At 45.5% G+C, this 15215-nt stretch overlaps 1 protein-coding gene across 3 annotated transcripts in view; it reads right to left on the bottom strand.

Moving 5' to 3' along the window:
- Positions 1–15215, bottom strand: part of Cdkl1 (cyclin dependent kinase like 1) — a 48126-nt gene that overhangs the window by 18789 nt on the left and 14122 nt on the right. For all 3 annotated transcript variants that reach the window (XM_085830400.1, XM_085830399.1, XM_085830401.1), the window contains one exon: positions 5075–5196. In XM_085830400.1, coding sequence (XP_085686526.1) covers positions 5075–5196 — 122 coding nt within the window. The remainder of the gene's footprint in view (positions 1–5074; positions 5197–15215) is intronic.

Here is a 15215-nt window from a genome sequence, read left to right on the forward strand (position 1 = left end):
GTGTAGCCCTGGCTGGCCTGGAACTCACAGCAATCTGCCTGCCTTGGGAAGTTTGTTTTATTCCAGAAACACAAAGGACTTCTCATTGCTTCACTTCTGGGGGTCTCTAGAGGGGGAAGGATCGTTAGAAATATCTAGGCTAGATTTCTGAGTGACTATACTACCCTTTTACCAATTAGAGACAGGTGTACTTGGGAAAAAAAAAAGGTAAACCCAGAAAAAGGAAGACAGGGAACCAGGAAGTAAGGAATTCATCTGCAGAGAAATGCAGGGGAAACTGCAGGTGAGCAGCAAAAGGGGACCTAGGGGGACAGCTGGACAGCAGGCCCTGACACAGGGGACTAACGGCAGGATGCCACAAAGAAATAATAAATAAATAAATAAATAAATAAATACTAGCGGAGTCAGATGTGAGTGCCCTGAAGGAAAGTATGAGAGGCCATTTTGAAAATGGAAGAAATTATGGCTAGGGTTAAAGAATATTAGGCAAATTAAAAGGTAAAGTAGGTATTAGTTTGAGGAAAAATATGATAAGAAAGTCAGGTGCAGTGGTGGCGCATGCCTTTAATCCCAGCACTCAGGAGGCAGAGGCAGGAGGATCTTTGTGAGTATGAGGCCAGCCTGGTCTACAGAGTGAGTCCAGCACAGTCAGAGCTATATAATGTGACTTGCTAATATAAGTATTTGAACAACTGGGGTAGGGAATTGGGGATATGATTTAAGAGAGTGAAATCTTTATCCATCAAAACGGGGAGTCTGCAGGCGCTGGAGAGATGGCTGAGGGGTTAAGAGCACGTGTTGCTCTTGCAGAGCACCCAGGTTCAGTTCCCAGAATCCCCAAGGTAGTGCATAACGATCCACAACCTCAGTTCCAGGAGACAGATACCCTCTCCTGCCTCTGAGAACACCAGGCATACACACGGCACACACAGAAGCAAGATATCCATACAATAAATGAAGTTTAAAAATAGGAAGCCCACAATATCAAAACTTGTTAGGAAATATCAATATCCCACTTTTTGCCTTACATTATCTGCTAATAATCTTAGTAGGGGGTTTTCACTAAGGTCCATGAGAGATATTCAGTTATCGTTTCCCTGACTTGAAATGCCTTTACCTGGTTTTTGCATCAGGAGAGGTGGACTCAGAGCATGACTTGGAAGTGTTTCGTTTGTGTTTTCCTGGAGTTTGGATCGGGTTGCTATTCCTTTCTTATGCATTTGATGGACTTCACAAATAAAATATTTGAATAACAGGACCCAAGTTAGCATGGTTATAAGGAAAAAAAAATGTCTAACAGTTCACATCTTGGGTGGCAAAGTAAATTTGTTTGGTTTGGGGAAATGTACCGCCCCCCCCAGAACCTTAGTTCGAGAACTTCTAAATCGAAAGTAAAGAAAAAGGAAAACCCATTTGTAGGGAAAATTTTACGGTAGAATTGTTGATCAGACCAAATGCTGACAAGTTCTTGAACCTTCAGTGATGGGGGAAATGGCTAGAAATAATGCAACTCAATGCAGTGGCTTACAGTAATCATAGGTCTAAGGGTTATATTCCTGTGTATATAAGAGACACACGAAAGTGTCCTAATGCAGCAGAGAACTCGTTCCAGAACACAGGGCATGCACTGCTTTCTCAGCAAGGCAGCTGGCAGACTGGCTGCTGTGGCCATGGTCTCCGGCCCTCCAGACATCTGGCTTTGTCAGCATACCAAGACAGTATCCATGGCGCCACAACAAGGTGAGTGACAAGCAAACCACCCAGCACAGTACAAAACAGCAGAGCAGCGACTTTCTCATAGGTGTATAAACTGTGTCTTGCTGGCTTAGTGCCAGGCGATGGATAAAATCAGTTTACCATCTTTATGAGGAGAAACGGATTGGGGTGGGGGTGGGGAAAGCATGACTCCCTTTGTCATCACATTGAGGCCCTTTGTCTGCATCCATGCCCGCTGTTGGAGAGAGCCGGGTCAGGAGATATAATGCCTTTAATATAAGAAGTTCTTCTATTTAGGGTATCCCTGCTTTCCCCCCTGCTCTGTTGTCATCGTTAATTGTGAGTATCAACTTGACTGCATTGAGGGGGACCCAAGAAAACTAGTGAAGCCCACCCCTGGCTCTGTCTGTGAGGGCTTTCCCGGTGACAACAAGAACACAAAGGCTCCGTCCTAGCGAATGGATGGTTTCATTAATCGATGGGTTTAAACTTTTGAGTGTGTAGTCTCAGTGAACTAGTAGGCAGGAGTGGAACTGTAGAAAATGGGCCTAGCTGAGGGAAGTGAGTCACTTGGGACATGCCTCTAAAGGGTAAATGTTGACACCTCCCTCCCACCCACCCCCCACCCCCCACCCCCACTTCCGATTACTCCTCTCTGTTTCCTGGTTGTCACGAGACAAGCAGCTTCAGACTATCACAGGAACATCACGATATTCTTCCCTGCCTCAGGCCCCCAACCATACAGCCAGTCAACCATGAACCAAAGTCTGTGAACTCATGAATCCAAATAAATCTTTCTTCATAAACAACTGTTTCTGTCAGAGATTTGACACAGTGTCAACAAACACACACACACATACACACACACACGTCCATTTATCTGTTTACGTCAGAGTTTTATCTGCCATGCCTGGTTTATAACTCCTTCCTGAAGGCAGGCCATAGAACCTGAAACATGCCCCACCCCCTCTTTCTGTCACAGGGATAGATAGCCCTGAAGAAAGTATCTCATCTCTCCTTGACCCTGCTCATCCCCAGCAGCCCTGTCCCCTATTCTGGAGGAGTGAGTGTGTCACAGAGAAGCCATGAAGAATCTCAACAGACAAGTCTTGCTGAGTTCCCCATGCAGTCAGTTAGCAACCTTGTCTTCTCACTGGAGTCCCCATAAGAACCCAAAATGATGGCAGCCTTTGGAGCGCCTGCAGAGAGCCAGACTTATGGGTCTTCCTACAGACAGCGCACCTACAGAGGGTGTGGACTCCATATACCCTTTCTCATACTGCATGTACCCTGTTTGTCCTTTCATCTGTATCCTTTGTAATAAAGCAGCAAATATGACGGAATGTGTCCTGGAGTCCTGCATGCCGCTGGAGTAAACATATCAAACCCAAGGATAATGTAAATTGTGGGTATCCTGATTCACGGGGAACAATCGGTCAAAAGCAGAGGTAAAATCACCTGGACTGTGACTGGCATCTGAGGGGAGCAGACAGTCTTGGATAGCTCAAGTCACGAGCAAGTGGGGTTTGCTGCTGTGTGTGTGTGATCAAGTCACGAGCAAGTGGGGTTTGCTGCTGTGTGTGGGTGTGTGTGTGTTTGTGTAGACAGCGTAAGGACTGGATTAGATTAACAGACACCCAGCTAGCTGCTTTCTGTTGCCCGATTAATCACTTGCTTGTTACGTGGGGGAGGTTATATGCCACTTGAGGTTCCAGAAGGCTTCTGTGTTGGTTATGGTGTAAAACAGAGGGAAATGAGCCCAGGCTGAGTAGCCCAGCTCACCACAGTGTCTCTGCTGTACCATCCAGCAGGAGCAACCACACTAGCAAGGTCTCATTGAGCACTACTTGCAAGCTGCCAAAGGAGCAAAGAGCAAAGAGCAACACAGGAAATGCTCTCTTGTTGCAATGCATAATTCCTCTGTGTTGATGACTTTCTGGAGGGTGGTGCCTGCCTTCTGGAACATGAAAAGCATGCTTCACGGACATTAACAAGCCACAAGCCACTGTAATCTCATTTACAGGAGGTCATGGCGGATCTTAGGTAACCAATATCACAGGGCAGAGCAAGCTCTTGGGCAGAGCTGAGAAGAATCTCATCCTCCAGCCGCTGGAGGAAGGACATCAGCAAGGCCCTGCCCACCACTGTACGGCTCTGAGCTGTCAGGCGTTCTTCATGTTTCCCCAGCCAAAGGCAGACCCCCCATCCCCTTCCTCTCCAGGAACAGAGTATAAGAATCCCACAGCAAAATCGGCTCCTGGGATAATAGCATCATTCTAGCTGGCCAATCAGAGATTCAATAGGTTTTATGTGTAGCTTTCTCTTTAAGAGTTCCCTTCTTCTGGGAAAACTGCATGGGCTTACATAAGCTGTGGTTGTGTCCAGCCTGCACTTTTCCTTTCCCAGGTCCTCCTGTCCTTAAATGTCCCTTTGGGTGCTGGAGAGATGGCTCAGCAGTTAAGAGCAATGACTGCTCTTCCAAAGGTCCTGAGTTCAAATCCCAGCAAACACATGTAATGAGATCAGATGCCCTCTTCTGGTGTGTCTGAAGACAGCTACAGTGTACTCACATATAATAAATAAATCTTAAAAAAAAAAACAAAACACGTCCTTTTGGTGATTACTTTTGTATCTTTTTCTCATCTATTTATCTATCTACATATGTATCTATGTATGTATCTATATATCTATGTATTTATATATATATTTATATATATATGTATGTATGTATGTATGTATCTATCTATCTATCTATCTATCTATCTATCTATCTATCTAACTATTTACCTCTCTATCTTGAGGCAGAGTCTTGGTGTGTAGCGTGGGCTAGCCTCAGACTGGTGATGCTCCTATGAGCTGGGATCATAGGTGGGTGTCACAATACTTCAGAGAGGTTTTCCTCTATTGTCCAAGCCACTGTGCTTCCCTAATCAGACACAAAGTATCTCCTGTCCTTGTCCACTGCTTTCTGAGAGGCTGAGATAACTTCAGTGCAGAGACCTGAACCACAGAAGCCAAGGTTCTTCCATGGTGCTATACCACTTGTGCTTTCTTCCTTAGAATGACTTTATGACTTATTTCACAACTTTTCTGGAAATGTCTCAGCTTTCAGCAGCAGAGACATGTCTGCCACTACTTTTGTTCACTTGTTTGTTTGTTTGTTTGTTTTTGAGACAGAGTTTATGGCTCAGTATGGCTTCATTCTGTCAGTTCTCATCTTTCAATCTCCCAACTACACATACTACCATGCATGGCTTTTTACATAACTTAAAAAAAAAAGTCCCCGAGGCTACTTTCCCCTTACACATGCTTGTGAGTTCTGTCTCCTCTGTTTTCTAGTAAGGGGTGGGCCACTCACCCCCTCTGATACCGATCCAGCTCATGAAGCACCGTGTGGTCGCAGTACTCGAACACCAGGTGAAGCCTCCGCTTCCTCCGGAAGACTTCCAGGAGGTTGACTAGGTTGGGATGCTTGAGTTGCTGAAATCAGAAGAGGCAGTGTGGTAAATATGGGCTGTGAGAGTCTTTCTCTGAGTTCCAGCCAGTAGAAATAAAGCTGTCCCCCCTTCACGAGGTTCATTCTCAGTGTGGAAGGAGTCTGAAATCATTGCCACCTGGGCTTTCTTCACAGGCTGCCTGTCAGCGACTTAGAGACCAGGGCCCGGGTACTTTGTGAAAGCAGAGTTCTGAGAAGACTGGCTAGGGTGAGGAAATGCTGAGGCGGTTGAGTTAGACAAACTCAGCCTTCAAGGCTCTAGTTAAGTATCCTTTCCTGAAGAGTTCTCCCAACTGGGTCTGTACCCCTGTGTCAGGATCCCAGATAGCTCGAATAGCTCTCTCTGACAGTACTGAGTACTTAGTAATTGCTACTGTGTAATTAGTAACTATTTTCACTTAGCCATTTAGTGTTCTCTGGTTTTATGGATATCTATAGATGGAATAGGTAAATCTAGCTCTCTCTCTCTCTCTCTCTCTCTCTCTCTCTCTCTCTCTCTCTCTCCGGAACAGGGTCTCTCTATTATGCAGCTCTGTCTTTCCTGAACTCCCTATGCAGAATAGGCTGGACTCCAACTCAGGGAAATCCATCTGCCTCTACCTCCTGAGAACTGGGATTAAAGGCGTGTGCCAGCATAACTGGCATACTTATCTTTTTCTAAATAAAAAAGAAATTTGCAACAATACACAGACAGACAGATACACACACACACAGACACACATACACACAAATACACACACATACAGACAGATACACACACACAGACACACACACACAGACACACATACACACAAATACACACACATACAGACACAGACACACATACAGACACACACACACATGAATGCACGTGTGCCATTGCCTCTTTGTAGTGCCCATTCTTGCTTTGTGACCAATAACTACCATTAGTGTCTGTTTTATTATTGTTTAATGATTTCTAACATTGGCACTTGGCATCTTTTTTTCCAAATAATCTTTTGATAGTTGCTACTTTCCTTGTTCTTATGGAAAAACACAGGAAGAAAAGCAGTGTACAGGAAGCAGGGTTTATTTTGGCTTACGGTTTGAAGGGATCCAGTCCACAGTGGCAGGAGTATGATATAGCTGACACCACTATCTGGCAGTCAGAAAGCAGAGAATGTTACAAAAGGGGTCTGGGCAATAAAACCTCCAGTCCTACCACCACTCACCTGTGACCCACTCTCTCTTACAAGGCTCCAGTTCCTAAGGGACCCACAACCTTTCCAAACAATGCCATCAGCTGGTGACCAAGTGTTCCAAGACACAAGAATATCTTGGAACATTTCACACTCAAACCACAACAGTCGCTAACAGTTTTCCTCATGGATTTTATAGTCGTGTTGTCTTTATCACGTTAACTTTTCTCTCTCATTAAAAATATCACGGGAAGTCAGGTGGAGGTGGCTCATGCCTTTGATCCCAGCACTTGGGAGGCAGAGGCAGGTAGAGTTCAAGACCAACCTGGTCTATAGAGTGAGTTCTAGGAGAGCCAGGCCTACACAGAGAAACTCTGTCTCAAAATACATAATACACACACATATATTTGAGAATATATATATATATATATATATATATATATCGGCCCAAGTCCAGTGACACTAAATAACTCATATTTAAGCAATGATAACAGTAGTAAGAAATAAATCACTGCGATCCTTTTTCTTTTTCTTTTTCTTTTTCTTTTTCTCTTTCTCTTTCTTTTCTTTTCTTTCTTTCTTTCTTTCTTTCTTTCTTTCTTTCTTTCTTTCTTTTTTTATCCGTTTTCAGGATGAGGTGTATTTAGAACTCATTGGAGATTTGCAGAGAAGCAGGAGCCACTGGCTGGCAGTTGCACCTACTTGTCTAGGCACTCTTAGTTCATCCTAGGGTTGAAGAGTCACAGGCTGTATACATGTGACTGAGTTCACATCCCAGAAAACAAGGGAACAGCACTCGAGGGGTGCAGTAAAGAAGCTTCCAAGATGGCCACTGCATTAGGGGGGAAGGTTTTTATTGTACATAAAGAGAGAGGACATCCAGAGGCCTCTGGAAGACTCTAGAGCAGACAGAGAAAGAAACACCCTGGGCATGGCCAGGACTAGAGAAGTGGGGATATGAGAGTAGTGGAGACAGGGATAGTGAGGGAGGCAGCAGTGGAAAATGGTGGGTTATAAGGAGGGGGAGTAGCTTTGTGAGGGAATCCCAGAGCTGGCGCTACCAGGATGCACATAAGGGCACTTGTGACTAGGGACTGTAGGAGCCTGGAGGCCAGCATGGGCTTTTTTTTTTTTTTTTTTTTTTTTTTTGGTTTTTCAAGACAGTGTTTCTCTGTATAGCCCTGGCTGTCCTGGAACTCACTTAGTAGACCAGGCTGGCCTTGAAGTCAGAAATCCGCCAGCCTCTCCCCCCCACCCCCACCCCCCCACCAGTGCTGGAATTGAAGGTGTGCGCCACCACACCCGGCCAGCATGGGCTTTGATATGCAACCATGGGGCATATGTCAAGGGAGAGCCAATATGTCCCTATTGCTGGAGGCAAGGGAAATGACTCCTTCTGGGAGTCAGGAAGGGACAAGTTCCTGAGGGATGCTGACTCTTATCTAACCACCAGAAATCCTCTGTAGTCCAGCTTGAGCCGGGCCTAGACACATGTCGTCATCCTGGACACTGGACCCACACACTGCCTTTTGCTGTATAGGAAACAGGAGTTTCATTGGGACCTGACAGAAATCTCAAGCTCCGGATAGACGTTAGAGCAGTGTTTCTCAACCTGTGGGTCACCTAAGACCACTAGAAAACATAGATATTTATATTATGATTCTAACAGTAGCAAAAAATTTAAAGGGAAAATTTTAAAGCATTCAAAGACCACCCATATTTGCATTTTCTCTGGGCTAATGCCCATCTTCACAAAGTTGTAAAATAAACAGCTTTGCTGTCCAGATTCCTGTGTTCTTACTATAAAGAGAGGATCATCGTTCTTCCACACCCAATCCATCTCTGACTCTTTTCATGTGCAAAATGGAGACATTGTATCTGCCAAAAAATACTCAACACAGAAGAACAATAATTCCTCATATCTCCCTATACCACAGTACCTCCTTCACCCATCCCCCTCTCCTGATAAATACCAATAACAGACTGCTCGGCTGTAACAAGAAAGGATTTGACTCAGGCCGTTTAAGGAATTCCTGCAGGGCCCTGTGGGCTGAAAATATACACTTTCTTCCAAGCCACAGGAAGGAAGTTCAGGAAGCTGTGATACAATAGCCCTTGCGTTTCTGAGAGCGTTATGGCCCCAGAGAATGGTTCAGAAGAGGTAAAGATGGACAAGAAGGAAGAGTGTGGGGCCTTCTGACATGTAAGAAATGATAGGGCTTGGACCAACACAGACACTAGAGGGATGGCAGAAAAGCTCTGTTTAGAGATATTTTGTTACCATAAGTTAGCATGTGGCAATGAACTCGAGTTGAGAGACAAGGGGAGGGAAGATATCGAGAATGAACAAAGATGTGTTCAGTTGAGGGCCTGCTGAGGTCAGCAGAGAGAGGAAGAGCAGGTCCAGAGGAAGAAACTGCTGTTCTTGATCCTTCTATTTCCCAGGATGTACACACATCAGGTTAGCTGGAGCTAAAACTGAGGATAGCATCAGAGAGCCCACATATGCCGTGATGGAGATGCAGGAAGAGGTGTGCCAAGACAGCGAGAATCCAAAGAACCCAAACACCTAGAGAGATGAGGGGGAGACAGAGAGAGAAAAACAGGTCCCCAGTGGCAGGAAAGAAGAAGAGAGCGATGGCACAGGTGGTCAGCGGCAACAGGGGCTGCTGGAAGGTCAGGTGGGGAGTGTGAGAGGCACCCTGAGGACTTCTCAATCGGGGCTTTTTGAGACCCATTGTGGTACCCCTGGTGGTGAACCAGACTGTGGTGGACTTGGCATCTCAAGCCACCTTCCTTCTCTCTGTCCTTTAACTCATTGGCCTGGGGTGGTGGGGTTGGAACAGGAGGACACTTTGGTCCTGAAAGTGGTTTACAATCTATACCCTGTAGCTTTGAATCTCAGCTTCAATAACTGTGGATGTTTGTCTATGAGGGCTCTCAGGTGTCCTTCCCATGGCCCACAAGCTGTGTGAGGGCTCAGGGTAGCTATGAATATAACCCACAAAACTTCATGAGGTTGTTTGTTTGTTTGTTTGTTTGCTTGTAACTCTGTTATGTAGTTCCTGAATATGAATTTTATAGATGCCAATATTGTGTGTCATGACATCAGAAGATGGGACATGCCTGGGCTTTATTTCCACATTAGTACAGAAGGGGGTTTTTGAAGAACATGCAAATTAGATGACAAGAACCAAATGTCACAAACAAGAAATGTGAATACCCAGAACAAATTAAATTGCCAAATATACTGCAGAAGTGTTGCGGCTTGTTTAGCCATAACTGCTGCTGGTTTCCCAGAAACCAGGAGCAGCCACAGCCTCAAGCTTGGCTTTATTTCTTGGCGTCCTTTCTTTCTTCGGCTGGCCCAGTCTGGGAGATCTTGATTGTCCTTTCTAGGTCATTACCACCGTCCTGCGAGAGGCTGGTCAAGTTTGGAATTTCTCTCTTTTCTCTCTGATGTTTTCTGTTATTGCTGCTAAGTGAGACACTTTCTCTGGCATTAAAAAATTCTTTTAAAAATATTTATTTTTAGCTGGGCGGTGGTGGCGCACGCCTTTAATCTCAGCACTGGGGAGGCAGAGGCAGGAGAGTTTCTGAGCTTGAGGCCAGCCTGGTCTACAAAGTGAGTTCCAGGACAGCCAGGGCTATACAGAGAAACCCTGTCTCGAAAAACCAATACACACACACACACACATATATATACACACATATATACATATATATATAATTTTATGTTTATGAGTGTTTTATATGTGTGTATGTATATATATGTGTGTGTGTGTGTGTGTGTGTATGTATGTATGTATGTGTGTACACTGTGTATGCATACATACTGAGGCCAGAAAGCACTGGATCCCCCAGTACCAGAGTTGCAGACAGCTGTGAACCAAACTAGGTCCTCTGCAAGAACAGCAAGTGCTCCAAGTTCTGGGCCATCTCTGTGCCCCAAGACCCCTGTTTGTATTTTAGGATCCCCTCGGTTGAACTTGACCTGGTCTTCACTTGTTTCTTTTTGCTATGAAGAGCAGAGTGTCACATGTCCTTCCTGGATGGGTCCCGTGTGTGTCATTGGTACCTTTTCTTCCTCTGCCACCCACCTACTAGGATGAGCTCAGGCCCTGCCTCCCTGGAGGTCTGTTGGTTAGCTCTCCTTCTCCACAGAACTTTTAAGACTTTAATATTCATTGCCAACCCTTAATGATCAGGAAATGTCACTTTAAAATCCTGGTCCCAAGGCTGCTCTGGAAAATGCTGGCAATCTGGCAACTCCAGGCCAATCCGCCATCGCTGTGGCTTTAAAGAGCTTGCTCTTTTTTTTTTTTTTTTTTTAAAGATTTATTTATTGATTATATGTAAGTATACTGTAGCTGTCTTCAGACACTCCAGAAGAGGGTGTCAGATCTCGTTACAGATGGTTGTGAGCCACCATGTGGTTGCTGGGATTTGAACTCCGGACCTTCGGAAGAGCAGTCGGGTGCTCTTACCCACTGAGCCATCTCACCAGCCCCAAGAGCTTGCTCTTACAATGGTGGTCCACTTCTGTGAAGGACCTTGTGCTTTTGTTTGCTCTTCTCCCCACCTCTCCCTCCCTCTCACCCTGTGAGACTGAGGCCCAGTGAGACAGCCCATCTCACCACTCTCTTATTACTGATCCCAAATATGCGAGGGAGTTTACTATTCCCGGTACACATTTCTGCCTAAAGTGGGAAAATCCACAGCCAATAGAGATGGCAGCACATTTCAAGACCAATAACAAAGTGTATGGCTCACCGTGACGAATCATTCTTCAAAACCTGCCTGGTCCCCTGAAGGTTTGGGCTTAGTGATCTCCTAGAGGGTGCTTAGGGGCCACATGTTTTTAGACTGACCACTATACAGTTCACTGTGTCTGGCCTTTCTTTCCCTCTGGCTGTATTCTTTGTGAGTGAGTAAGAGCATGTTGTCCTTTTGTCTGTACTTTAGGGAAACACATTGAACCTTTTTCCTCAGTGGTTATTATTATTATTATTTTTTAGATTTATTTATTATTATATGTAAGTACACTGTAGCTGTCTTCAGACACACCAGAAGAGGGAGTCAGATCTCATTATGGATGGTTGTGAGCCACCATTTGGTTGCTTGGATTTGAACTCTGGACCTTCGGAAGAGCAGTCGGTGCTCTTACCCACTGAGCTCTCTCACAGCCCCCTCAGTGGTTATTATATATTGGTTTTCCTTTTTAAAACCTTCTCCTACAACTGTGGTAAATAAGAAAAGAGCAGAAAGTGGGAGTTGTCCCAGTAGAATGTTTTTTTACAATCCTTTAAAATTGTGGACTTAAACTCTTTGGACTCCTAGACATTTTTGGAGGGAGTCCTTCCTCAGTTCCTATCCATGCAGGATGGAAACCGTGGGCTCTTCTCCCTGCCCAGAGCTTTAAAGTAATCAATCCCAGGCCCTTCTTAAGAATTCTTAAACTGTCATACTCTAAGTTTCAAGGGTCAGAGGTCCTGGGGCTTCTACGGGTTTCTCTCTCTCCTCGTTCTCTTGTCCCCAGGGCTACTTCCCAAACTACTAACAAGTGTGTGATTCCATATCTCAGATTCTAGCTTTTGGGGTGGAGGAATGCACTGAACTCAGGAGTGGTGTGAGAAGTGGGCCCAGGGGTGGAGGAATGCACTGAACTCAGGAGTGGCGTGAGAAGTGGGCCCAGGGGTGGAGGAATGCACTGAACTCAGGAGTGGCGTGAGAAGTGGGCCCAGCTCCATCTACAGAATGAACTGTTGGCCTGGATCAGCTCCCAGTTCCGTGGTACTCATGGGTACAGATGGGTGGGCCCGGTGGAAGGTGGGTCCCAGGAGAACCAATGCAAACAGGAATGCTCTGACCTGCATTGGTTCCCGATGATATACAGGTGGCTGCATAACCATGGTGGCATAAGAGAAAGATGGAGACGTGACAATTATAGGGCGGATTGCGTGACCTGGCTTTTATTAGTTCTTTTAAATCATTAAAAAGGAAAAGAGAAAATGACAGGCCAGGCTTAGTCACTTGACAGCTTTGTGTTTGGGAGGTGAAGCGTCTGCTAACTGTAGTCTAAGGGACTTTTGTCCCCTATAGAGGCAAGACAGACTGCTGAAAACACTCTGCTTTCAAAGTCCCGTGTCCCAAAGGAGACAACATGTAGTCTTAACAGGTCCCTCAGACTACAGTTAGATGTAAGGTCAGAAAAGAGAAGGTGGGTGATGAGCCTGGAAACCCTAAGTCCTAAAGTTTCCCAAACCCTCTGGACTTGGCGAGGTTTGCACACCAGCAAGGTGAACCGAAGCTGCTTCCACAGTTTGAAGATCCCTCTCACGGTTCAGGTGCCTCTGCGGAAGAACGGTCATCCTTTTTAAATGCAGTCCCTACCCCTCCAGGCCAAAAGACCCGACTAGTTACAAAGAAGCAGACTGAAGAGGACCACAAGGAGGAAGTACCCATCTTCAGAGAACAAGACCTGGCTCATCTAGCTTGGACCACCAGCACAGTGAAATGTAAAAGCTGCACGTTTCACGTTCATTGATGGAAGAGCCCTGTTCCATGGCTTGGGCTTAGCTCCTAACCAGGGCAACCTGAAGACAGTTTCTGTCTCTGGCACAGCTATCTAGAGGTTGAGCTTTCAGCAGATAAGGTAGCCACACAGGTACTGCCTTGGCAGAGCCATGGAAGGAGGAAGGAATTAGAGAACTGAGGAGGTAGGAATTCTAAATTGGTATGTTAGGTGGACCTGCAGAGCCCCGCCCCCACACGTGATCGCGTTTCCTTTGAAGGTCCTGAAAATACTCTCTCCACTAAAGCCCCACAAACGGAAAGGTTGTTGTTGGCCTGGGGCTCCATCCACCGCTGCTTTGGGTGGGCAGAGCAGAAAGCATTGCCTTTATTGTATTGCAGTGGCCACCGTGGGAATTAGCCTCTCTGCTTCCGATGAGAACAAGATTCTAAAGGAACCAACATCAGGCGCCCAGGGTGGCATATACGGAGTGCAGTGAGAAGCAAGGCCAGAGCACCTCACTTCACAGAGCTCTGGGCCAACCCACACAATGCCCTGGCATAGATTCCTGAAGGGGAGGCGGGGCACAGGCTCCTGCTAACGTGTTAACTGATTTGTAGTAGCAGAAAGAATTGAAAGATAACTAAGCTGATGTTGACACTTAAAATGGAAGTTGCAGATCTTCTTGCAGCTTCCAAATCAAAATATAATTGAGGAAGGATCCTGTAATGTCACCACGGCCATTCCTAAAGGGATCTCTGACCACTTCGTAAACCCATGAAGCCATTGGCTCTGAGGTCTGAGCACCTCAGCCTCAGCCTCAATGTGTTCTCAGGGCCCCAGGTTGGAAACCTGACAGCCAGTGGGATGAACAGATCCACAGAACGGCCCCGAGATCATTCCCTCTACTCCCAAGTGCAAACTTCAGGTAGATGCTTGGCAGGTGGCAAACATTCATTTCATAATCTTATACAGTACGAGAGGGACAAACAGAAACCCTCAGAGCTGCCTACCTTCCTCTCAGCCTAACCCTGGGCCAAACAGTCAAAAGGAAAACACCATTCTTGGGAAACTGCAGCTGGGGCAGTCAGGGCTAAGGATTGCCCATAGGCTTGCTGGAGGCCCCACAGAAGGACAGAATGTGCCAGCCTGGCTCTCTGACCAGCCACCTGGCCTGAGATCTCTTCTGGAGCCTTCTGAAAACCCAGCAGGCCAGTGATGTGTGCAGTGGATGGTTGAGCTGTTTTGTTGTGAAAAATACCATGAAAGAGTTATTAGTACAACCATGGTCACAATGGGGAACAATGGAAAGCCGGCACGGCCAGGGTACCATGCGCTGGCAGTTATAGTGGGAGGTAACGCTGGTTGGTTTAGAAACCCCTACCTTCCATTGTTCCAGCAAAAATGGAGAGCAAGTTCAACGATTTTCAGAGACACAATTTTACTCACTGGTATTTTTACTAGAGGGCCTTTAAGGTTAATAAACAATAAGGAGGGATAATGATTAACAAGAGAATATGCCTGTTGGAAGCAAAATTGCAGCATAAAACATTAATCCTGCCAAATGTACAGCTGAATTAAAACATTTTTTAAAGTCTAAGTGAAAGACACGCCCCTGACCCAGTTTAAAAAAAAATTCCATTCTACAGGAAAATTACTACCTTCAGGTGTGGTTTGGATATTTTATAACTACATGTAACACAGATGGTTTGGCTAGGTCTAATTCTTGTAGGTTGGAAATAAAAAAATTAATTTAGACAGGAAAGAAAGTCGTAAGATAGCTTTTTAAATCATGATGAATTATACAAACCCTCATTTTGAAAGCCTAACATTATGCTATGCAGCAAAGTGAGTATGGTTATAATTATATAATAATGATTATCATTCAAAATAATACAATGAGAAAAATTTTTTAAAGTTTTCATCTCAAAGACTTCATGAATATTTGGGGCCAGGGAGAAAGCACAGTCAGTAAGGTGCTTGCTTGCTTTGTAAGCATAAAGACCTGAGCTCAACCCCAAGAACCCTAGGGGAAAAATCAGGAACACAGCACCTGCTTAGAGTCGGGCACTGGGGAAGTAGACAGGAGACCAGACAGCCTCGCCTAACCAGCAAGTTCCAGGCCAGTGAGAGAACTTGCCCGAAACACAGGGTAGATAGTGTCTGACAAACAATATCCAAGGTTGTCCTCCACCTCCACATGTCTATACGTGTAAGCATGCCTGCACACACACACACACACACACACACACACACACACACACACACACACACACAAGTGCACCCTCACATACTCACACACAAGCACACCAAGTAATAGCAAATATTTGAA

The sequence above is a fragment of the Mus caroli genome, unplaced genomic scaffold (genome assembly GCF_978045245.1).
Source record: "Mus caroli unplaced genomic scaffold, Mus_caroli_1 scaffold_14, whole genome shotgun sequence".
Lineage (NCBI taxonomy): Eukaryota > Metazoa > Chordata > Mammalia > Rodentia > Muridae > Mus > Mus caroli.